The 25,632-nt window shown below is 38.8% G+C and overlaps 2 protein-coding genes across 3 annotated transcripts in view; one reads left to right on the top strand and one right to left on the bottom strand.

Moving 5' to 3' along the window:
* Window positions 1-982: 982 nt before the first annotated feature.
* On the bottom strand, window positions 983-12,726 carry LOC127364460 (sodium- and chloride-dependent GABA transporter 2). Its single transcript, XM_051402039.1, has 14 exons — window positions 12,255-12,726; window positions 12,012-12,146; window positions 11,601-11,741; window positions 11,253-11,331; window positions 10,825-10,957; window positions 8,824-8,958; window positions 8,616-8,719; window positions 8,175-8,299; window positions 6,905-7,017; window positions 6,689-6,826; window positions 4,338-4,440; window positions 4,040-4,140; window positions 3,299-3,469; window positions 983-2,289 (listed from the first exon to the last, which is right to left on the bottom strand). Exons 1-14 carry the CDS (start codon window positions 12,442-12,444, stop codon window positions 2,155-2,157), a joined length of 1,803 nt encoding a protein of 600 aa, XP_051257999.1. The 5' UTR covers window positions 12,445-12,726; the 3' UTR covers window positions 983-2,154.
* Window positions 12,727-14,093: 1,367 nt separating this feature from the next.
* Window positions 14,094-25,632, top strand: part of jakmip2 (janus kinase and microtubule interacting protein 2) — a 33,253-nt gene continuing 21,714 nt past the window's right edge. The window contains exons 1-2 of one of the 2 annotated variants that reach the window (XM_051401760.1): window positions 14,094-14,284; window positions 25,472-25,632. The exon at window positions 25,472-25,632 is cut by the window's right edge and continues 88 nt beyond it. In XM_051401760.1, coding sequence (XP_051257720.1) covers window positions 25,592-25,632 — 41 coding nt within the window. In that variant the 5' untranslated portion in view covers window positions 14,094-14,284; window positions 25,472-25,591. The remainder of the gene's footprint in view (window positions 14,285-25,471) is intronic. The other variant, XM_051401761.1, reaches the window with a different exon arrangement.

Genomic DNA, 25,632 nt, shown 5'->3' with positions numbered 1-25,632 from the left:
TTATCTCCATTCATAGCAGTGTCGCCACTTCTGAGAATAAATATCAGTTCACACGTAAAACACTTTTCAGTGTTTTGACATGTTGCCCTTGAGCCAAAACAGCAGCCTTTCTTCTGAAGTTTAATGTGTTTAATTGCCTAATTTTGAGCTCAGCCATGCCTCATTTGTGTCACGTAGCAGGCTTACTTTAATCTGGATGACACATCAACCACCTAACTGTATATGTGTTTTGGAGCACATTCACCTCAAGCAACCAGCTCAAAATTCCTATTAAAAGACTCAACAGAATTCAGTGGCTCTGATTACCTTCGGGCCTATCAAGTTGGCCTTAAACCCCTTATTAGGCTGTGGCTGTACCATCCCTAATTCTTTGTTTTGTTGAGGTCACTTGTGAATCTTCAGTTCATATATTTATCAAGAACTTAACTTTATGTATTTAATTCTAACTATACTGTGAGAATGAATTGTTGTGAAACTGCCTGAGAAGGGATGTCAGATGTCAGAGGTCAAACATTTGTAATTTTAGAAGAATATCAATCCATACCATATTGCAGGACATGTAACTCTAATTAGTTACATGAATGAAGGATTGAACTAGTGTGAAATTGCTTGAGAGGGTATGTCAGATGTCAGAAGTGAAATGTTTGTAATGTTAGAGGAACATGGGGGGTCTGACCCTGAAAAATTCAGGGGCCCTAGAACTCAACAGGAGCCTGACACATTCCTGGGATTTAATTGAAGATATTACCTTTGTTGTTAGAAGGCGGTTCTTCAGTTCTGATTCACATTTTGCTTTTAGGGGAAGTGAGATGAATATAGTGTGTGCGCTGTGTAAAACAGATTAGCATGCATGTAACTTAATATTGTGATGGGTTATTATGGATGTAGTATATAGTGCTTGGTTGCCCATAGTTTGCATGCAGGGTGTAGACCAAGATCCATAATATAATTATAGTTGAAAAACACATAACAAAGTACCAGGTTTTTGTGTAAATGGTGATAGAAATATATTTATTCTTGACCAACAGTCTGTTAGTGTACAAATGACTATCCTATGTTGTAGGTGTACTGATACCTCTGCAATCAGCACTCCAACTCCCAGAGTAATAATCAAAAATCACCAGACTGCTGTGCATCAGTGTGAGTGTATATAAACATAAGAAAAAGTATTTGACCCTAGGGTACTTTATATTAAGGTGAAAAGACCAAAATATATTTGTTGGCACTTACCAGAATTTTAAGAGGTACATTATATAAACACATACCTAACACTATACAGGGTGCATACATTCTATATGTGATATTTAGATACAAATACGTCAGTACTACACAGACATCACTATGTGAATCGTTGCTGTTCAAAGATACTAAATAGGGTAATGTATCACGCGCAGTACAAAAGAACATGACGCTATTTTCATTCATATTCTGCTCAAGTTACAAAAACAAGAGGACAAGTTTATAAAAAATACACATTTGAATGCCACATGTTAGATATAGTGATCAACAACAAGATGTGCGTAAGTCCATATTCTGGAGAAACAAATAAAATCAGTCTTTACTAAATGAGACAATTTCACTGAAGTTAAACCACCAACTGTGATGCTGCATTTATCAAATGACTTAAAGTAAAATTTAGAATTTTAACTGAAATACACTACTCACAAAAAGTTAGGGATATTCCACTTTCGGGTGAAATTTAATGAAAATGTAAAAAGTTGATGCTACAGTGATATTATATCATGAAAGTAGAGCATTTAAGTAGACGGTCAAATTAAGATCACCTGGAAAGGTTATAGTGCATTTTATGTACATTCTGAAATTTCATCCGGAAGCCGAATATCCCTAACTTTTGTGAGTAGTGTATATTAAAATTCCTTACCTTTACTCCCAATCTCTTAATAATTAAAGCTATTTATCAAATTTCCTTCGACCAAACACAAACATATAACCTAACCAGAGATGTTTAAGTAATCCTGTCAGTGAACTAATGTGTTTTTTTAAACAATATGAGTAATTCAGAATATGGTCATTTTATCTTTATATTTCTCCAAAGACACACTTGATAGGATGTTACTCTGCCTTTTTGCCCCTCAATGTACTAAATGGCCCTTATTTACACTAAATTATAGTACAGCTGAACAACTTGTTTGTTTACTGAGTGAGTTCCCCGGTGTGGGATAAAGGTTTGAGCTCTGTGTGGGCAGTGGTGCCATTGGTTCGCAGTGTAGAAAGACATTTGTGTGGCATGGAGAGGTCGTCCACAGGCTGGCAGAGCAGCAAGAATCGCTGAGGGGAAAAAAAAGATACAGGAGTGAAGTGAAATCAACTGAGTTGCTGAGGATAAAACATATTGCATTCTTTATTACTAGGTGGATACCAGGACTCATTTTGTATTACTATGTACAGTACAATGATAGCATACAGTAAAATTATTCTGCCTTGTAAAACAATTTTGCAATTATATTTTGCATTATAATTTATTTGGGATGTGACTCTTGTGGCCCTTCCTTGGAATGACAATATGCTTTGTTGTTTGCAAGTACATAAACAGAACTGAATTGAATATTCTAACACCCGACCAATACAATACAATGAATTCATTGCTGGTTTTCGTCTTTTTTATTATCTGACAAAAAAATATCTGGAATATCACGTTTAAGCTTAAACGTTTAAGCTTAAACGTGATAGGTAATATAATCCCACTAGTGTTTTCTGCCAAACTGTTTGCATGGAAGAGATTCTAAGAAATCTTGGAAAAATGCCAGGAATCTTATTGTAAACACATAGCTGTACTTCAACAACCCTTGCAAGTTCCCAGAATCAGGGTCCCATCAGGACAGCCAACATTTAAATGAGGCCAATACAAAAAATTCTGCTGTGTGATTCATCCATACCACAGAGCTCTTTATGAATGGAGGAACACAGACTGTAAACAACCTTTTAATAAATCAAAACATGATCTTTTAAATACTGTTTACACAATAAATGCATCCCTCACAGCAGCACAGATATTTACTGCCAACAAGTACAAAATGACCATATCATCTAAAAGATTTGGTTCTTCCATAACTGTCTATACTATGGACAGAATAATCATACGTATACATTCTCTCATAGGGCTAATTTCTAGTCAATGAATAGGGAAATTCAAAATATTTCCCATTTGAACCACTGATCTATTGTATATCAGAGGTTAAACGTTTTAATGATCAGCAGCAGTGATTATTTTACTATGGAAGAAATTTTGGAAGAAAACAACAATCAATTCACAGCAAAACAAGAGGATCACGCTCACCTGTCGAAGAGTGCCTTCTTCCTGCATCATTTTATATATCACAAACAGTGGGATGAGGGAGAGGGAGACAGTGGCAATGAACCAGCCCAAGATGTTGGCCCAGAGCGGATAGACATAACTGTGACTGAACTTCAGCGGGGAGTATTTGACAATAGAGAAGATGAATGTGCCCTGTGATTGGAGGAGACAAAGTGGATTAATGTTAAACACTGCAATCTGCAACTCAAAAGACAAGACACCTACCTAAATTAACCCTAACCTCACAAGCTCTTCTTCTCCATACAGTCATTACGTATTGGACATCTTAAAATGGGGTATGCAAACCATAACATACAGAACCAGTGGGGGAGGGAATGTAAAACAGAACATGGAGATAAATACGTTCATGAGTATGATGCATATTTACCTTGTGACATGCATATTGTTTATTTGATGGCAGTAGTTTATGTTGCGTGTTTGCGGTGTAAAGTTCAGCTTCGAGGAATTTCAAGTTAACTCCAAGCCAAATGGGGAAGAGGTGAGTGATATACAGATATTACAATGCAGTAAATCCACCATCTGTGTGCATCAGTGCCTGCGAGCTGCACCTAATAATTCTCACTAGGGTGGTTGTGCTACTACACTCTCATGAATGTACACACTAAATATAATATCATTTATCAAATGGAAACAGACACGAGAAAGATAGTAACACACATGGAGGAAACAAATGTGATATGAATGAAAGGACTGAACGCTTACAACACAGATGAAGGGAGTGATGTAACTCCAGCAGTACTTCATTAATGGATATGGACGATAACCAATCATGTCTGTGATGTTGCTATAGAAACGATCAGCACCTTCAGTGAAGGGAAAGATATTAGAAAGGTCATTTTTTATTAGATGAATTAACATACCAAACGTACATACAGTGGCTTTTGCCCAATTGAAAATAGTTGTAACCCAAGTTTCTCATAATCTGAGTAAGAGTTGTGTCTCTTTTTTTGTCAACAGAATATAGTCTTTTACGTGGTTGGTTGTATTGTCTGTGACTTACCGTACACCCAGGCAATGCTGACAGACTGACAAAGGGATAGGAGGAGCAGGGTGGTGCCGCTGCAAACATGATGGTCTAACAGCTGGAGTAGGTACATCCCTCCCTAAAAACAACAAAGTAACAATAATAATCTATATTATGAAATATTAAATAAATAAAGATAATAATGACTAACCTCAGCCTTTTGCAGCCAAAAGTATTACATATTTTCTTTCTCTCTTTTCTTTCAAGACCTGACCATTATCCTGACAAAAGAATGCAAAACTTGTTCTTTTACTGTAACTGTACCCAAGTCCCAACTCCCTTCATCCCTCAACAAGGGTTAAAGGATCAAGGGATGAGGGTCGAGGGATGGGGTTAGGGGTCGATAGATGGGGGTAGAAGAAGGGTTGAAGGTTAAGGAATGAAGGGGGATCAGAAGGAAGAGTGAGGAATGAACAGATGGAAGAAAGGTGGGTTTATTGTCGGATGGATGAATGGACAGAAGTGTTCAGCGAGATGGTAAAAAGGAACCGAGTGGGTTGTGAGACTCTGAGTGGGGGAGCTGTCTCTTCATATCTCTTGTAGAGAGCCCCAGTGGTTCCTGTATTTGGATAAGAGAGATGGGGGAAAAGGAAAGAACGGTTTCAGGGGGAGAGGGATGTGGAGGAGGGAGTGAACTGATCAGGTGTGCCTAAGTACGTTTTGAGCAGAAATGAGATGAGTGCAAGGCGTGGTCTTTGTTTCAGAACCTAGTTATAAAACTTAATTTAATACCAGCATCACATTATCAAAAAAATGATTTGTTCACAGATATAGTTATCTTCCATCTCTAAAAGAAGTAACAGTATTTTACAGTAAGTAGTGTAATTTTTCTTTGACAGCTCTGCCACTCCTTAACTCCCTTAATCATGTCTGTGGCTTTTGTACTAGATATTTGGACGTCTAATGTGTGAGAGATTAATTCCCATAACACTATACATGAGAAAACTGGCAAGAAAGACACTGCTGGAGGGTCTGGCAGGCTTCCTGCAAACCTTCTTGTAGAACAACAGAGGGAGGTTAGTGCATGTGAGGTTTTCATTTTCTGTAAACTAGTGTGCAGTAGCTTGAATACTTTGACAAAAACACATCTGTATTGAATGGCTTTCTAGTACAGTAAGAACAGTATTCATTGTGTTTGGCTGAGAAACTGTAGCCTGGGAACCAGATGAATCTGAGAGCTCATGTTTTATTTGCTCTGGCAGATACGTCCAACTTTTCAATTTTGTTTGAAATTCAGTATCAAGGAAGTCAGTGCATTTTGTGAGTGGGCCTTCTGTGACAATACCTACGGCAGTGGTCTTGGTCATCGCTCATCAACCCAAAGGACTTTTGTTTTAAACGTTCAGAAACCACAATTTTAAAGCATTTACAATCTAAAAGCAAAGTCAATAATGATGGTTAATAATGGCTGATCAGCATACTTCAGACATCATAGTCTAAATTGGCAATAGCAAACCTAACCAGGGTGTCTAGGGAATTGTTAATTTAAGAGAACGTTTTCCTGCATTTGGATGAATTTATGGAGTAATTTTGTTGCCAAAAGGTGGTGTCGGAAGAACAGAGGGGAAGGGGGCATTGAAAACACACTACACTAACACTGTATGAAAAGTAAATGAAAAAAACACTTTATTTAAAGACAATGGATCCCACAGGATGATTTTGAAAACAATCAGCCAGCCTAGAATTAGAAGAGATATTTTTTTTCCTATTGATTATGTCAGAGGTGCTTTCACACATATTTACCTAATACAAAAGCAATATCTTCTTACACCTTCAGCTAAATTATGTAGCCTATGCATGATGATTTTTTTAATGAACATTTCAATATTTCATAGATGCTAAATTGAAAAGCAAAGTGAGGCGAAAACTCTCCATAAATGAAATTTTTTGATCTAAGAGCAATGTGTGTGTGCACCTCTGTCAACTAAAACAACACAAACTGTGTGTTTTGTGGAAAAAAGCTTTGTGTTCAGAGAAAGCCTATGTAACATCAAATAATTATATTTTTTTATCAGGAAGCAAATTGTTTTTACACTTAAAAATATAATTTGTACATATTAGAAGTGATGGTATGTGGATTTTGTTGCCGTCAGACAGCGCCAGGAAAGCTGTTTCCAGCATTTGTTTTATCATCTTTTGAATCACTTTTTGAGTTTCATTCGGATTTACTTATTTTCTTGTTTGCTTTCATGCGTCTTGCACTGCTTCTCTGCTTTGATTTCTGTAATCATTTTTAAAAACTTTGTAAAGCACATTTATTGCTACACAAATTATATGGTGGAAAGAATTAAGGAAAGCTTTTGCTAATTGAACCATACTGTACGAACCTCAGTGACCAGGGAGAGTCCCAGCAAACAGCAGGTACTGCAGATAGCCAGCAGAAGCAGCTCACGTCTATAGCCTTGGCGCAGGTAAGTCGGGAACAGATCAACCACTGACGTCATCAGACACTCCAGACCAACAAACTGGAAGGAAGCAGAGGGAGGAAAGAGAGTTAGGGCTTGTTAATTCATGCATTCTTTTAGAGACATTTTGGCTGGTACCTGACTGTCCAATCCAAGTAGAATGATCATGATGAAGAAACACACCGACCACACCTGAGGCATGGGCATCATGGCTACAGCACGTGGGTAGACAATGAATGCCAACCCTGGACCTACACAAACAGGATGTAACAAGATATAATACAAACATAAATTGAAGGGAACTTGTATGTATCTCATTCTTACTTTTCTGTATTGAGGATTTTCTATTTTACACGTGTGATTCCTATAAGCTTGTGATCAATTTAAATTGAATCAGGTTTTAAGGAATGTGCACCAGTGGTCGAGAGATCCTTGTCAGTACCTGATCCGTACCTCCTGCCCCATCAGTACTGTGCATGAGAAACTCTCAACAGAGATAAGAAGAAAACAAGTCTGCTACTGCTTTTAATGTGAACATTTCTGTAAAGAATTAGCTATGGTAATAAAACTTTGGCACCACTTTTGCTAACATTAGCTATCTGAAAACAGTGCTTGTTGCTACATATGTGCATCCATGTATGCCTCACACATGCTTATCAATGTGATATATAAGTCACTTCATCAAACTGCATCTAGAAGATGTTAAAACTTTCAAAAGTCTTAATAATATTCTGAATTACACACATACATTTTTTTTTCAACAATGGATGAAGAATATTGAATAAATTGATCCTTTTAATGCCGCAATCCTAACATGTAGATAAATAAAACACTAGTAATTTAAGAAAAGCTGCGATATGCTCACAACAGAACTGGGAATGGGATTACGGGTTACAGTACAGTAATAATCCTGTAATGAATAAAAAACAAATGTGATGAGCAGCATCGAAGACCTGTGGACGCAGTTATAGTTCTGAGTGGTTTGCAAAAAAGTCAACACACAGATTACTTCATGATTCTCAAAATGTAGGTCATGATTAATATCAAAACTGACTTTTACTAATCTTTTTTGTCTTTAGCGCTGCATTCCTTCTGCTCGCTCATTAGCAGTAATCTTGCTCACCTGAACTGAGCCGCATACTTAAAGTTAAAGGGGGAAATAATAATACAGATGACGGAAGAATGTACAAAGTCTGGCAGAAAGCCTCTTATGATGGAAAGATAAGGGGATAAGGATGAAGAACCATCACATGATCTGGCACAATTCGGTGAAGCGGTAGTGTCTATGCAGGGTACAGTATCTGACTATTTATACTAGAACCTACGCCAACAAGAATTACGGGAAATGTGTTAAAACAATTCACTTTGATGCTCACTATAAAAATAACTCAACTGAGTCAGTACTTGCCTGATTCGGCTACTTCAGAAATATCGACTCCTTGCTCGTAGGTCATGAAACCCAAAACAGAGAAAATGGCGAAGCCTGCCACAATACTGGTGGCACTGTTCAGTAAACACAAGTAGAAACAATCCCTGAAAGAAAAATGAAAAGAGTTCTAGAAATGTGTAAACAGTTGAGGAGTGTATGGATGGATACAAAGTGAGGCAGAAGCAGATTCTCATTTTTAGCTTTGATTATCAGATGTTTTATTTCCTTCTGAAGAAATTATTGGCTTTGCAGCATGACATTTCACTTAAAAACATATAAAGGGACCACACACCAGGAAATAAGTCTGCAGAGACATAAAAGACAAGAAGAAGAGAAACACTACCCTTTTCTTTAATGATACAGATATAGTTACATGTCATTTCCAGTAGGTTAGTTATGACAGATCAGCCCTGTGCTTACCTGTAACAGTCATTGTTGTAAGTGTTGTAACTCCCAAGAGAGGTCAGGAACCCAAGGCCAATGGCGTAAGAGAAGAAGATCTGAGTGCCAGCATCCATCCACACCTGAAAAGGTAAAACAAATATGTGTGCGTATGTGTGTGTGCATGTCTCTGTGTAGCGAAATCAATGTAGTGGTTCTGCTCCAAAGACTGTATGTGTGTTCTTACCTGGGGATCTGAAAGGCGAGAGATATCAGGGTAGAGGTAGTAAATGATCCCATCCATCGCCCCTGGTAGGGTAACACCACGTATGAGCAAAACAAACAGCATGATGAAGGGGAAGGTGGCTGTGAAGTAGGCTGCCTGATAGGTAAGAAGAAACAGAGAAAGTAAGAAGCTGCTGGCACGATTCTATGGTGTAACAGATCAGCAGCATCTGGAGTGTAGGTATAGTGAATACCCCTCGTGTGGGATCAATAATTCCATTATTGAGTAATGAATTGGTCTATAAAATGTCACACAATGGTGAAATATGTCCATCATAATTTCCCCAAACCCAACATGACATCTTCAAATGTCTTGTTTTCCAACCAACAATCTGAAACCAAAAGATGTTTAGTTTAGAGTAATACAAAAGAGAGAGAAGCAACAAATCCTCAAATTAGGGAGGCTGGAAACACCAAATATTGCATCTTCATTTACAAATGACTTACATGATTAATCGATCACACACTCACACAGGTTGTTGGGACTCACTTATGAAACAAATTGCGACACACACTTGACTCAGGAAGACACCCAAGCCCTTGAAAACAACACAGTTCATGATGTCATGGACCCAAGGACCAAATGTTTGGAAGAAGATAAACATGTGCTCTCCAACAAATGTCTGAGCCAGCTACATTTTTCATTTTCATAAAAAAATCAAATATAAAACAACAGTCACTACTGCCTACAACTGAACCAAGCCTCAAACAAGAGGACATGTCTCACAGTCTGGGAATGAAACAGACGAGAGAAAAACTTTTAAAACTTTCTGCTGGCAATCCCAAGGGTGAACAATGCTGAATTCCTGAGACAATCCCTGCAGTGCTGAGAGTCACTGGATCAGCACTCTGGACAGCTGCAGCCTTCAGTGCCTGTTTTACAACTTAAATATTGGCTCTGATCCTGCGGCCTCTGGCCAAAACTCATGTGGTGATGTGTTCGGGAACTGGCCATATACTGCAAAAGGTTTATGGTACAGGAATATAGTTAGCAAGCAGTTGTGATGCAAACATCCATGATGCCACTGCAAAATTGTCAAATTGTGACAATTTGTCTAAAAAACTAACTATTCTTCATACATATCTATGAGCTCTCAAAATCGGGGAGATGACAGGTGACTTTTTAAACAGCAGAGGGCGCTATGCACTTTTGTCTTTGCTTGTTCAACATTCGATCACACATTTTTCTAGATATTTTAATTTATCTTTTCATTCAGATATCTCCCTTTGCATGTCACATGTTATCACAAATAATGCCTGAAAATGTATATTAAGGCATGTAGTTATCAGTAGCCCTGCACTGGGTATCAGGCTGTGCCATCAAAAATCTACCAGGTTCCGAGTCTGGTGACACCATTCGCCCTGACCTAACTTACCTTTAACTCCTACTTGCACTTGTATCTGTTTAGGCTAAACTACCATGGCCCCACTGGCTTGATAGATAGTATCATTTGAATGCCATGGCCTTCTTGGTTGTCCAAACACCATCGCTGTATAACTGGTTTCACCAGTCTTACCCATAGCCACTAGTCAACAACCCCTCTGATACGATGAATTATTCTTGAGATATGTCCCTTGATCTGTCTTACCAGGATCAGTGCCCTTAGGTCCTTGCATTTAATAAGCATTTGAGTTGTTGTGTGCTACATCAACAACAAAGCCATGGCGTGATAGGGAAAGGGAAAGGGTTTGTGTGAGTTAATGTGAACTTAAGTGTAGGTAAAGAGAAAAAAAAGGTTTAAAGAATGTGTCAAATAAATTAGTGTCTGGGAGAGAGTGAACTATATGTGTTGATGTCAGGTTTAATCAAGTGATAACTTGAAATGCATGAAAGTATGCTGCGGAAAACAAAACTCTTATAAGACTTATTCTAAACATCTTTAGAACCAACATTCTGTGGAGATTTTGTACAAAAATATGTGAAACTTATTTATGAATATTGTTCAGTGTTTGAGCAGCTAACCTTTCCTGTTGATTTGATGCCCTTCCAAATGCAGAAGTAGCAGATGACCCAGGTCAGGATGAGACACAAGACCAGTTCCCATCTCAAGCTGCCCACCTCCTCAATACCACCAGAGATTTTCAAAACCCGGCGTCTGCACAGAGGAGGGAGCAATGATGGGCATGAGAGGGAGAGCAAAAATGAATGACAGGTGACAGGGAGGGAAACTGAACTATAGAGAGAGAGGGTGGATGAAAGGCTAGGTGAATGAGAGGAGAGGAAGGGAGAGGAGTAAATCAAAGGTGAAGTGAGTGGAGGGGAGGAAGAGAGCATATGTAGTGAAAGGGTGGGTTGAGGAGAGAAGAGAAGGAGAAAGAAAAGAGAAGGGAAGGGATTGAAAGAAAAAAATTGCATTAAATTAAGCTTGTGTGAGTTGACTATATGCTTACTGCCAGAACTCCACAACGGGAAGAGTGGCGTTCAGTCTGGATTGGCTCTGATTTGGATGGTTGAGGTCCAAGCATAAGTCTGTTATAAGAAAATAAAACAATGGGAATATAAAAATGCTCATTTGGTGAACTTAAAGCATGCCTTGTAGAGTGCCTCAGTCATAATAACATGCAAAAAAGCTCTATCGTTGTGGCTTTTCTTTCGCTAATATTGCAGTGAAATGAATGATACTCTACTAACTACATCTCAGCAAAACTCTTCATGCCAGCCTTTAGTATTATAAACCATATTTTACACCTAGGCAACATGTTTCCAAAGCCCTTTCCAAAAGCAGCAGGACTGGCTACCTGTGTTCCAGTAGTTTCCACATGTGGCCCAGGGCAACTCAGCACTGAAGGATGCGAACAGGTAAAAGAACGCCCAAGCAAGTATGGTAATATAGGAGGTAGCACTGAAAGCAATGATTAAGTGACTGGCATAACCCATGCCTGAAACAGAAAAACAAAATAAGTGAGGACAGATACACAGATAATATTCATTATACATAAATTATTTTGTCATTAAAAACACAAAACTAATTGGTAACACTTTACAGTAAGGAATTATCAGCTTCAAACCAATCTGGTAACAGACGGTGATATGATTAGAAGGATTGATTCTGTGCGTAATTAGTTGCGCAAAATATAACGACGCGTTAAATACATTATCATGTATACCTTCAAACAAATATATAGGGGGGAATAAGCCATTTTATTTACCTTGGAAAAGGGGACAGATCTTTCTCCAGCACGTAATTCCTCCTTGGTTTGTGTATTGGCCTAAAGCAGTCTCAAGGAAAAATAAGGGGACTCCGCATGTAAACATGAACAAAATATATGGGATGAAGAACACACCTGCAAAAAAAAGAGAGAATCTTTACCTCTTAGTAAATTAAAGAAATCCCCAATAATCATCCCAGATTGACAAACTGAGAGCAACAGTTGCTGTGCGCAATCACTCACCTCCCCCGTTTCTGTAGCACAGGTAGGGGAACCGCCAGATATTCCCAGGTCCGATGATCGCTCCCATCACAGTCAGGATGAACTCGGCTTTGTTCCCCCAGTACCCCCGTCCCTCTAACTCTTTAGGCGTCTGTGAGTATCCCTTTGGCGCAGAGCCTATGCAGGATCCATTCTTTCCTTTCATGCCCATCTTTCCTAAAAGCACTTTGTGGGGGCAACTTCCTTCTTGAAGATTTTGTGCGTACTAGCCAAAAACCCCACACACGCAGAAGTGAAGTCGAATACGTGTTTGGGGTTTGTTGCAAGCAAAGTGTAGATGTGATGGTAGCTCGGATAGTCCCTCTACTGAAGATGGTGTTGGCTTAGACATTAACTAGGCTATTTAAATGACTGATGCGAAGATGAAGTGATTATCGGAGCTGGGTAAAACAAGCTTGAAGACAGTGCACGGGGGGCGGTGCAAATAGACTGTTCCGCCTTTATTCATCCTACACTAGTAATGTCTGACGGGGTTAGGAACTTCACAATGACAGATTAACAATTGTTTTGTAATGTATTTGTCCATTCACACACAGCGACACACTGGGGGTCATATGACAGCTGCGTCACTGACTTGGAGAACAGTCAGCCACATTAAACGGGATCTTGCTGCGACATCTGTAACACATTAGAGTCTTCAGTGACTTGTGAACTTGGTCTCTCCAGGATAAGCAGCTTTTTTTCTTTTCTTATTCTTTTTTTTGCTAGTGAGGATGGTCACATCCTATACCGAATCTAAATCATTCACAGTATGTTACAAAGCTATGAAGTCTACTTATGTACTGCCAAACTGGATAGATTCTCACATGAACTTTTGAAAACTTCTGAAGTGCAGTTGAGAAGAATAAACATATGATGATAATCAGCACAGATTTTAGTCAAATAAACATTAAGGCTGAATTCATGACACCTGCATTAGTAAGTAGCCTATCTGGACACTCTTTAGACGTTTATTGTAGTATTTATTTACCTAAGAAATCTTTAGCTGTGTACACTATATAATGTCAATGGCTTAGCTACTGAACGGGTCTGGGAATCACTCACAATTCTGGGACCGACCATTAGATGGCACTACCTCTCACTCAATCTGCACTGCATCACCCAAACAGCGAGCTGCAACACGTGATATTGGACAGTATAGGAAGCACATAGTAACAATTTGAGTTAGTCAGCTTAGCTTTTAGAAACATGTGTTCAGGTCAGTTCAGTTAAACCTTTCAGTCTCAGAACATTGCAATTCCACAGACGTAGCTAGGTGACATGCGTTTTGCGGTTAATTCTAAACGTTATTCATTAACCTCTGGAGTGGAGACTATGGAGGTTGTAAAGACCTGCTTAGACAGACATCACTTAAAGTTGTTTGCCCTGTATCTGGCACAATGATTGGATTTCTTTACGCATGCAACACTCAGATAGATACAGTGATAATGTATTAGTGCCCGCCATGAGAAGCACAATCCTACCAATAAGCTTGTGTTGGAGTAAATGAACAACATCAGAAATCAGTTTGTTAATATGCAGTATAAGCCACAGTTCTCCAAGGAACATTTTTATAATGCTACAATGAGAATCCACTACCGGTGTAAACGTTTTTAAATCTGCTTTACTGCCATGACCCTATTGCCCAAGCATGCTGTGCACGGTTTTTGTGTAAGTATAATAATTCCCAGTAACGCTACGGCCGGTGGAATGCACACTGGGTCTCCTGTGATCTGTGTGCCTATGTGCTGGCGCTACTGCGGTGGCGGTGGAGCCGGCTGAGCTGGAAACCAGTGAGCTCATTCTGGCTGCATGGGGAGGAGGGCGGGGCTCCCAGCATCATCACCGGCCATCACTGCTTCATTGTACAGGCTTGCTGCTGATGCTGAGATCTTAGCGGAGGGGGCGATTTTTTTTTCTCCCCCTTTAAAAAAAAAAAAAAAAAAAGAGCATGTCATGGACACGGTTTCACGCAGATTAGGACTCCACGCACGATGAGAAACGATTACGAGGTAAGGCAAAGAGAGGTGTTTCGCAAAATGCTGCCGCTGTTAGGTTTAATATCGTCTGAACTGGGAGTCACTGGGACTAGCGGGCCTGTTGGTCTGAGTCAGGTTGATCATCTCAGCAAGCGGTGCCAGATTACGCATTGGGCTCGTTTTTATTCCCCGCTCGCTTATAAAATATAACGGCCGAAAAAAACATGCTCGCTTCGTGTGCGATAACATAAAAACGGAAATCTTGTCTTTTATTTTTTATTTTTTTTTGGAGCGTGTAGCATTGGCTTAGCACTGCCTCCATGTCGGAAGTGGCAGAGCTTGGCCTACTCAAGCAAAGCTCTTCAAAGATGACGAGGATGGAGCTGGTGTCTGCTTTGGGGGATTCTCATCGCCGTGCAGGGCCATCTTACAGTACACACGACGGATGCTCACGCTGCACCGAGCAGCGTCTGCGAGCGTGCATCTACGGCTGGTAGGCGTTTAGTAGCCGTACATGTTGTGCAGTGAAAGCTTCCAGCTGTTGATGCCTGCCTCAGGTACAGCCAGTCAGATGCGCATTGGTTTCTATACATAATTACGCGTGTATGGTTTGCAGTGTGTGCATTTTTCTGCTTGACAGGTCACCACACGTTGCTGGTCATCTTTTAAAAGGATGCTGCAGTGATGTTGGGAGAGGATGCTGTAGTCCACGCTGGGCTAGAAGGGGCCTTCAGACTGAGGCACAGGGTTTGTAGCCTGCAACTGCCTCAGGGGTGTTACACTGGCCTGATTTAACACACATCACCCCTGCTGGGAAGGCAGTAGTCACAGGACTGTTTTAGGGTCAGCACAGATGTAGGTTAGTGACTGCCCACCAGTTAATACTTTATGGATTGAATTGCAAAAGAAGAGCTGTTCAGTAGCACACATTGATGAACCAAAATCAAGCAAACAGATAAAATAAGAATGACCAGAATGAAGTTTGATAAATCACTTTCAAAAGGGAGCAAAATATGTGCTTAGTTGTAATAATAATGGGCCTAATAGAATCAGGGAGTATTATTTGTATGTAGAAATGGTGTTTCTCTTCCTTTTAGTTGGAGCTGTCATGTTAATATTGCTCTACAAATTGTCACATTTAGATTTTGGAATATGACATTAATCTTTCAGTGGACCTCTGTGATGCTCAGAGCCAGTTTAGTAGATGTCACAGTATTGTTTTAATTTCTGTGTCTAGCTGCCACCAAATCTTGTTGCATTAATGTACATTGCAATATAATTTCATAGATATATCCCCCTGCACGTGTTACTGCTCATCTACCATCAGTTGACAGTCCCATTCATGTAATCAGTTACAAGGAGCATTAAGTTGGATTTCGGGTGTACTGCACAAGTTAATGCTTTAGCAATAACGTCTAAGGAAGGTCAAAATGTTAAACTCACTGTAAAGGACTAAAAGAACATTAAATTCAGATTAGGGAGTCTCTATAAACATAAACAGCATCAACCAGAACATCCCAACTAATACAGGGAATTTTCATTATATTTATTGTTTTAGAACTATAATACACTTCAAAAGTAATATGTAAACTGATTACTCAAGCCACATGCAACCCGTGGAGCAAGAAGCATTAGTCGAGCTCTGCTCATACGCTGGGTTGGTATTTTGACCTGAGGCAGATGGATAAGAAGTCCTTTTTGGCCTGAACTAAGAAGCAGATAAAACATAATCTACAAACAGGCAGGAGAGTGCTGCTGGACTTCAGCTGATGTGATGGCACTTTAAACCAACTTACGTCACAACCAGATCCCAGATTGATTAAACTGAAGTTGCTCATGGACATTGGGGAAGTGCTGGCACCGGTCTGACTAACTTGTGCCGACTCGATTGCATAAACACAGTCTCAGTGAGAACATCCCAGTGTGTCTGTTGGATCACACTGATAAACAGTGTTTGGTTATGAAAACAAATACAGTGGATTTTCATTACATTTATAGTTTGATAACTATAGTGATCTTTAAAAACACTGTGTACATTGATAATTCAAGTCACATGCAAACTATGGAGCAGATGTGAACCATTTTGCCTATGTTCACACTTGCAGGTCCAAATCAGATTTTTTTTTGCTCGATTGTGACTCAGATCTGATTATTTCTTGACAGAGTGAACAGTACAAATCACATGGAATCTGATCTTTTCAATTCTGATATAGACCAGTTTTATCTATGGTTCAAATTAGATGCAGGTCTTATGTTTTTTCCAATGCGACTTGAGTGTGAACAATCATATTTGAATTGACATTCATCAAAATTCTGAACCCAGTGAATACAAACATGGAAGAGAGCTGCAATAGAGGTGGTCAGTGGAGGGACAGTGAGGTGTTCAGACTGTCCTCATACTGGAATCTGATATGAGCTGCATTTAAAAAATAATGGGAACAGCCAAACAAAAAAAATCACCTCTCAGCAATAAACAAAAATTGTGCACTAAGGCTTGCAGTGCGAACGTACACACTTTTGGTCTGAAAAAGCAAGAGAGTGCTGCTTGACTCCAGCTGATGTGATGGCACTTTGAACCAACTGACCTCACACAACCGGAGCTCAGATTTAAACCTAGTTGCTCATTGACATTGGGGCACCAACTGACTAACTTTTGCTGATTCAATTGCATAACATAGATTAGCAAAAAGGAAAATATCCCAGAAATGTAAGATTTTGTCTGCTGTAAAAAAGGACCGCAACTCAAAGATAGATTAATCCAAAAGTGCCCGTCCTTTCTTTTTTTTTTTCGTCCTGCTGCTCAGTTCTGACCAAAATCTCATCACTGCTGCTGCTTCACTGCTGCTTCACTACAGAGCTACTTATGTCTTTCCTGGTTGGTATTCTCAACACAGTTCTAGATGGCTTATGAAAACTCCAAATATGATCCCCCAAAAGCAATCAAAGCTTATTTCATTCTTTAATCCTAACCCTAACCGAAGGCAAAATATGGCTTGTAGAGTAGTCTGACTGGGTAGTGGATGACAGATGGTAGCTACCGATATAGAAAATGTTGGCTCTTGGTTGAAAGATTTATTTTGGAAATGAAAGACAGAGCTCAATAGCCTTTTGTTTATGAGCAGAAAGGAAGATGCCCACTTATGTCTAATCTCAGCTCTTACATGCTCCCAATGAATATTAAATGCCAATTTCTAAATGTTAATAGTCTAATATTGATGCAAATTGCAACTTTCTAGCATTACATAGTATCTGGCTCTTGCATTAACTCTTTATGACAACTGAATGGTAGTGAATGAGTCAGATTTGGTAAAAACTGATTGCTAAATGCAGCATTGGCATGCACTCCAAATTACTATAAAAAATAATAGAAGTCTTTCAAAAAGAGCAAAGGTTTGTCCTTGAATCCCATCAAAGATTTCCACATGGCTTTTACTACAAAACCTCAGAGTTCCATCAGACTAAAGCCAAGGGAAGGGCAAATATCTAGCAGCTAAAGACTTTTTCGGTGCTAAACATTTCAAATGTTTTCACTGAATAGTTATAATAATTCAAGTCCCTACATGATTTCTAAAAATCGTTTAGGTAATGAATGAATTATTTGGCACAAGTTTCCATTTGATGGCATACTTAAAGGGATGACAGTGTGATGGATGTGTTATAGGCTTGACATGCTCGCTACTTCTTAGAGGAATACTGTGAACAGCTTTTGCAAGATCCAGTTAAACCCTTTCTGGCATGGCGGTAGCAATTTAATTTACTTGTGTCAGCCCATATAAGTTGGTCCTCAGTTTTGTTAGACGGTGCCATTTCGCGTCTGAGGAGCTAGTCCTGCACACTGTATCTGTTGGGTACCCTCATCTGTTTTGAGAGCTGCCAGGAATGTTGTGTAAGGTATTGGTAATCTAACATGTTTATTCTTTTTTGTATAGTTTCTTATTTCTTATCTCATGTCTGCATTGATGTCTTAAGTCCACATTTATTTTGACTCATTGAAGATGTTCAGATATGCTGTAGGCCTATGTATCGTACAGTAATGCCAGCGTGTCTTCATTCTAACTTAGCAATATGGCATTTTTTCTAAATCTGTAATTCCCACTGTGACTGTTTTGTTGTCCAGAGTTTGTTGGTATGTTTGCTGTAAAGGGATTGTAATCAGTCTGCAAGTTGACTTCTGTAAGCATTGCATTTTTAATTGTTCTTTATATTGTACTAGTGCAGTGCCCGTAGGAAGTATGTATTGCTATAGAAAAGTGGGAGGTTAAGTAGCTTTTTCATGGATGGCCAAATTAGGTTGTGTTTGAAGGTGGGACGTCAGGGACATTTAGGTTTGTTGTGAAATGTGTAGATTGATAACTATTGTGTTTTCATATAATTTGGCTTTTAGCAAGGACACTGTAGGGAGTTGAACCCCATTCCACTAATGTGAAAGTACCACACCTCATGGTCAGCGCATATAAATTCTGAAAGAACAAATTTGAACTACATCTGAAATGGGATGAAACCTGGCAGCATAAACAGACTAACTTGTAGCATAGCCTACTAAATTAATTGGGCAGGACATATTATTTAGCCCTGTAATATAGGCTTGCATACATCAGAGAGAGAGAGAGAGAGAGAGAGAGAGAGAGAGCAATAGCAGTAAGGGTTACAACATCTAAAAAATGTTTTGAGACTACCAAAATGATGAGGATACAAAATTAGTAATGGAAGTGTGAAGAAGCAGAGAGTGGGGACAGGGACAGTAGCCCCATTCACACTGCCGTTTGCATGCGGGGATCCAGCGCCAATTCTCCGCACCCTGATCCTCCTCTGGAGGTAGTATCAGGGACGCAGGAGCGAGGGCGTGTCGGTCAGACAGTCTGATAACTGCACAGGTCTCTCACTTAACTTAATAAAGAGAAATGTCCCTCAAAGCAACGTTACAGGACCAAACAGCAGTAACGTAGTAACTGTAACTGTCTTTGGCAACTTACATGAGGGAAAAAAAAATACCACAGCTATACGTGGAGAAGCGTCTGTCCTCCTGTCTGTCCTCCCGCCTGTCCTACCAACTCTTCCGTTACATTTCTGCCCGAAAAACAGCGTCTGTCACCGGCGAAAAAACTCACAGTGTTTGTGATCAAAAATCACCGCGACCGTCAGCCCTCCGGACCGAGACATCAGTTTACTTTCCACCGGAAAACATTCTCCGTCTGGCGAGTGAGGGAGTCAGACAGCGTCCAGTTTACTGCTGGTGATTATGTATAATTATGTCATTTCGAGTGAAAAACGTAACTTCGTCACTTTCCAGGATGTTTGGGGGGTCAGGATCTCAGTCACTGCACATTAGGGCTCTGCAGTGATTGGCTCTACGGTGCTACGGTGGCTATGGTTGACAGTGCTAGTGGAATTCGTCAATCATTTATGAAATAATTTATTAACGGTATCTTTGTAGTCCAAACAAAGCTGACGTTGCACACCCTTAAACCACACAGCAGCCATGTTGGAACTCTCAGGTCAGTCTGATCCTGATCTGCAGAGATATTTGAGGCACACACACGCACACACACACACACACACACACACACACACACACACAGACAGACAGACAGAGATTTCTTGCTTTTATAGAGAGATGAGGAGTTCCTCACTTGTTGCAAAAGCAATATGCATTCAGTTTCTAAATGGTTTGCGAACACTAGATTATTTCTTAACTTTAGCGGAAGAAAAGACTATTAAAATACTGTATATTGTTATCAATTTGTATGCCTTATGAGAACCATGGTGTCTGTGAGATAGCAAAATACAATGTTGCAGTGTGACTGTAGAATGCCACTAAGGCTAATCAAGATCAGTTTGAAGTCTATTAAAGAATATATTACCTGCTACTGTATTGTACTGTACCAGTTCATTTAAATCTTTTCTTTAAACAAGATATACTTCCTGTGTTTAAATATTAAAGCTATTCACACGCACAACCTGTTACAAGGACAGAGGGGAGTGCTGAGTAAGAATATTCCTATGATATTCCTGGAAGAAATAGAAATTCCTGCAGTTTTTTAAACTCAGTAACAAAGGGACAACACAGCGAAGCTAACCTTTTCTCCTAACCCGAAAATCCATATCCACAGAGCAGAGTGATAAACTGTGGAAGTAATACATTTAAAAATAGAAATGGAAGTCAAAATAGGTTAGACAGTCGAGGTAACATCCGGTGCATGCCCCAGTATTGCCCATGATGCCTGTCTGTGGGTGTTATGTTCATTTGACTAGCCAGCGGATTATTTCTCAGTGCAGTCTGAAAATGGAATATGACAGTAATCAGATTGACTTGGGCTCACAGTGAATTCATATCTAGTCTCACCCTTCAGAACAGTAGCAGGCTGCTGTGAATGGTTTGTAGGTTAATACAGTATTAGTAGTCATGGTGGGGTTGTGGTTGGCTTTGTATGATGATGTGTCCAGCTTGACCAAGATGAATATGGATGAATCATCATCACGACCACTGTAATGTTTTTTTATTCCTCTATGAGAACTAGGTTTTGTACATATCGATTCTTAGGTTGACCAGTATAGTAACAGTATATATAAAAGCAATAGTGCAATAAAAACAATAAAATATAACACAGCTCTAACTAACTCAGTAGTTCCCAACTTTTTCCTCAAGGGACCCCTTTTTATATCATCAGTAAACTGATGACCCCTGATTTCATATTATATTCAATGCATAACAATAACAATACAGAACAACAGATAAACTGAGCAATGAACCAACATAGTGATTTGGATGAATTTTAAGTAGATTATTCCTCTGAAAATTGTATCAGAGATGAGAACTTTCTATACAGTTCTCTGTCTCTATTATGTATTTTTTATCATGTCATACATACTTAATAGGCTTCTTTTTTTTAACAACTTCAGTGATTTCTTCTCATTTTTCTATTAGCTCTTTGGTTGTTTTATCCTTTCTAATGCAAGATGAGGCTGTTTATCAGAGAGTGAAGGCTTCAAAGTTTAAATCTTTAATAATAAGAATCTAAAAATAATAATTTCATTTAGATTTCTTTACAGAAATGAATGAAATGCTGAGATATAGCCCTGCTGTATATATTGTTATACGTTTTTTTAAAACCTTTAAAATCAAAAGGGCTTCACGACCCCTCATGATGCTTTCCCAGGTTGGGAGCTACTGAACTAATTAACATACTGGATTAATAATAAATATTTGTTCCAAAAATGTGAGAAAACAGTGTATTTTAGTCCATTATCTGCTATAATAATAGCTTACTAGAATGGGCAGTTATGGATTAAACATCCCCTTTCTGCAGGAGTAATCCACTGCTGTAGCTGTGTGTTAAAATATTAAACCAACCCGTACCTGTGTAAAGGCTGTTTGGTGCAGGGGGTCCAGACTGAGGATGTCAAGTACAGTAAGCAAATCAAAGAAAGGAGTGGCCACACAGAAGAGACAGCCTCAGGGCAGTATGGTCCCGTTAACAGCATGCCAAGATTGTGCATCCTATATCAGAGCACAAATTCCTGCGCTAATGCAAGCAAATATAACTTTCAAATGGAGTAGGCTATGGTGTTAAAGTGACAAACATGCAAAAACGAACCTACTCTATTAATGCATTTCTTGTGAAGTCATTTATTTTTAAATTTGTAAATATGGATTTAGTACAGAAATTGGTCCCTCTATCTCTAGCTCCTTCATCAAAACAACATACAGTAGAGCAGATAAGCCTATATAGATAGATAAAATAGTGTGAACAGGACCTAAAATGAAGGTCTAGAAAGGTGTTCAGGCCAGGGAAAGCATCCTTTATCCCATAATGTCATGTTAGTAGAAGCACATGTTAAGAATAGTACTAGTAAGAATAGGAAGTAATAGTAAATAACATAACATTTGCTGGTAAATGCTACTCAAATTCAAAGGTGTATCCAAGATACTGTATATTTTCAGTGTGTAAAGCTACAGCTATGTAGTGCCACCATGTTGTGCCTACATTTGAAGATACATCATTGCCCTTTATTGAATATTATACAATGACACTATGCAAAAAACTCAATAAGTAAAGATTCCTTTGCAAAACATTGCATATTTATCAAATAGTTATTGATTAAAGGCATTAGTATCAGCCACTACAGTCATTAACAAAGTGTTTGAAACTCTTCCACATTGTAAATCAGGTTTGAAATTGTTACTTTGCCGTTTTTTCCGCATGATGTGCTGACATATACAGTACTTTGTGTACAGCTATAAATCCAGTGGTTTTCATCAGTGTTTCTTTGGACAACCTCCATGAGTGATGCTTAGAAAGAGTGGCAGTACTTTTGAGCCCATTTAGACTAAACATGTTGATGATGACTGCTTCATCTCTAATCTGCATCTCAAAATCTTTTTAGCGATGTTACGTCATCCCTCCTCAGATTATGACGGACACCATCCAACTCCTCCTGAGTCATCATGGCTGTGCACTATGGTGTGCAGGTTCATATGTATGTGCACTTAATGGGGTTCTTAATCAGAAGTATACTGTAAGGAAACCCATCAACACACTTGAGCTACTGACAAGGAACCAACTTTTGAGAAGACTTTCTATACTGTAATAGGAGTTTAGAATACACAATCATTTCCATATCATTTGATAACATCTGATTTTAAATATTACAGCAGTTTCAAATTGAAATTTGAGGAATACATATAGAGACAATCAAAACTGGATCTGAAATCAACAAGCACACACTGTGTTTGTCATATTTGTCGATTCTTAAAACAATTGTGATGCGTGTTAGCTTCAAGTGCTTGAATGTCGAGTACAGTTTGTACCCCAAGCACAGTCATTTAGACATGACATTCAGCAGCACTCACAGTCATAGTGATAGAATTAATCAATTGACAGACCATGATCACAGCTTCACAGCATGTCATCATGTGCCTTATGCAGTCAGTTAGATGTTCTATATAAACAACTAAAATTAGGAAAATTATGACATATTGAGACGGCCATATAGAGTACACACATAGAGTGTACATTGTTTAGAAGCAGTTGTTTGTTTCCAGAGGGATCTCTTTGAGATACATTTTAATGACTGAAAAAACTGACAGGATTAGGAAACTATGTAACATGTAAATTGAAGCGTTACTATAACTACATACTTATTGTAACAAGCTGTAAATTGTTCCATTGGGTTTGTTGTGTAAATCTGTTAACAGATCACAAAAATATACTTTTTTTTTATATTATTTTTTTATTGAGATTATTATAATTCATGCAGATGATATGTTGATAGGTACCATACTGTAAGTAGTAGTAAAACATAATTGTGGGTCAATAGAGATTTAATTTTATAATTAATCAATAATACAGTTAGAGTTTGTCTGACCACATTAGTTTAGTCAACCAGTATCCAAAGGATTTCTGGCTCGATCCATAACACTGAAAGCAAAGTGTATTCCAGCTGGAGTTTGGTAGGACATCTGCAATGACATCTGTTTCTCTGCAAAATGGCCTCGAGCAGTGTACTGAAGCCTGGGGTTGGGTATCGGTTGTTTTTTTTCCTGATACTGGTGCAAAAACGATACCTCTAAAACCAGTGCCTAAACAGTGCCTGAACCAATGCTTTAAAAAAAGAAGAACATTAAAAAAAGCTTTTTTTTTATTTGCTAAGGCAAATTTGAAATTGAACATATTAACACTTAACAGCTTAAAGTATACTTAAATATATTAATATCAAAAACAAAACACTCGTAATTTAACAATAAAATATCAGTTACAGTACTAATAACAGCAACATACATTTCATATTTTCAAGCGTATTCCTTGCATCGCCAGATGCTTCCCCCCCTTTATGTTTTTTTTTTTCAAACATTGGTTGCTCGGCACTTTGACTGGCCTGGAGTCTGAACCTCACTATTGGAAAACAAACCCAGTTCAGCTGCTTGTGAACTCAGATAATGAGATCTTGCATGTTCTTCTTATCAGGCTTTGCGATCAGAGGCAACAGCCTGCTCTGGTGGGGCTTGTTATAATGCTGCTCAAAGATGCAAACTTCATGTCATAATTTGAAAGGATGACATTGATGAAGGATCTGTGAACTGACCCCTCCCTAAGTCACAAAAATGTCTGCTTCATTAAAAAAAAAAGAAAAAGAAAAATGTTCTTTCCATGTCAACTACAATTCATGGTACACAAAGTGATTTTGGCTGGTACAATCCATCACAACCGTTGACTCTTTCTCATAGTTTAGCCATCCTGCTTATATAAGTCCTTAGCATGTCCGTCTGCGGCACTCAGCAGATCATTGGCTTCCAGCTGACCTCAAGCTGTGCACGAAGAAAAGGCAAATAGTGGGGCAGGAAGGATTACCACTGAGTTTGCATACCCACGTTTTAACACGTTTCAGAAAACCTTTTTACTCTTCTGTTTGTTGAACTCTTGAACTCATCATTATGACTCTCTACTTGCACTCCACTGACAACATTAACGTCACTTTATCTGTATCGTGCTTTTACTTACTGTTTACACCTCCTGCAGTGTTTTTTGCTGCAAGGTCATTTCCAATGGAATGTTACTTTAAAAAGCCATAACATCTATCTAGAGTACCTTTGATTTCCTGTTATTTTGGTCATCATTATGGCCCTCCTCAGGTTACGAAAGTTCTGATCTAAGTTTGTGTGTATGAGTGATCTGTGTTAATTCTTAAACGCACATTACTTTATCAGACTTTCTCATAGGTGTTTATAACATGTATAAAATGTCATCTGTTATGAAGTGTTTTGTGTTGGTGAATTGTCATGTTCTGTTAGAGTTCATCTTGTGGCAACATTGAATCGTCTAGCCTATGTTAATCAAAAAGCAGGACAGCTGTTTTTGAAAAGACAGTTTTTCGGTAAATATAGATGAATGCCGTCCATAACTAATTTCTTGGGGGTTACTGCTCTATATGATGTGCATGTGATGTCTTTTCTTGAGATCAAAGACACCATTACAAATTCCTAGAAACTGAAAAGGATAAGGAATTACAGATTTGAATCTAGAAAATAAAGTTACGCAGTCTGTACCGACATGGTCTTTTAGGACTTTTTCTCAACACGATGAGGTTGACATTTATGGTTTTGGGTGAACTCTCTCAACTATTGAATGGATTACCATGAAATTAACATCACTTAATTATTTCAATTTTGCAGTACTATAATGTCTCACTCTGTCTCTCTTTGTCTCTCCTCCAATCCCCAAGCCCCTTTGTCTGATAGGAGAATGAGGAAGAGGAGGAACTGGAAAACCTTGGGAGCGCCTTGGAAAGTTTCTGTGAAGTCTCAATGAAAGCTGTAGAAGAGCCTCTCTAGTATTTAATTCAATGGCCAAGAAAGGGCGTACAAAGGGCGAGAAGCCCGAAGC

Source organism: Dicentrarchus labrax, unplaced genomic scaffold (genome assembly GCF_905237075.1).
Source record: "Dicentrarchus labrax unplaced genomic scaffold, dlabrax2021, whole genome shotgun sequence".
NCBI lineage: Eukaryota > Metazoa > Chordata > Actinopteri > Moronidae > Dicentrarchus > Dicentrarchus labrax.
Note: the sequence above shows the minus strand (reverse complement) of the source record. Positions and strands in the feature narration are given on the sequence as shown.

What these genes read in the sequence shown, in the direction of transcription:
- LOC127364460 (XM_051402039.1), bottom strand. Translation starts at nt 12,444, where the DNA reads ATGGGCATGAAAGGAAAGAATGGATCCTGCATAGGCTCTGCGCCAAAG. An exon ending in TGGAAACTACTGGAACACAG is followed by an intron (nt 11,332 to 11,600) that starts GTAGCCAGTCCT and finishes TTCTTATAACAG; the next exon opens with ACTTATGCTTGGACCTCAAC. An exon ending in TACAACAATGACTGTTACAG is followed by an intron (nt 8,300 to 8,615) that starts GTAAGCACAGGG and finishes TTTTTCTTTCAG; the next exon opens with GGATTGTTTCTACTTGTGTT.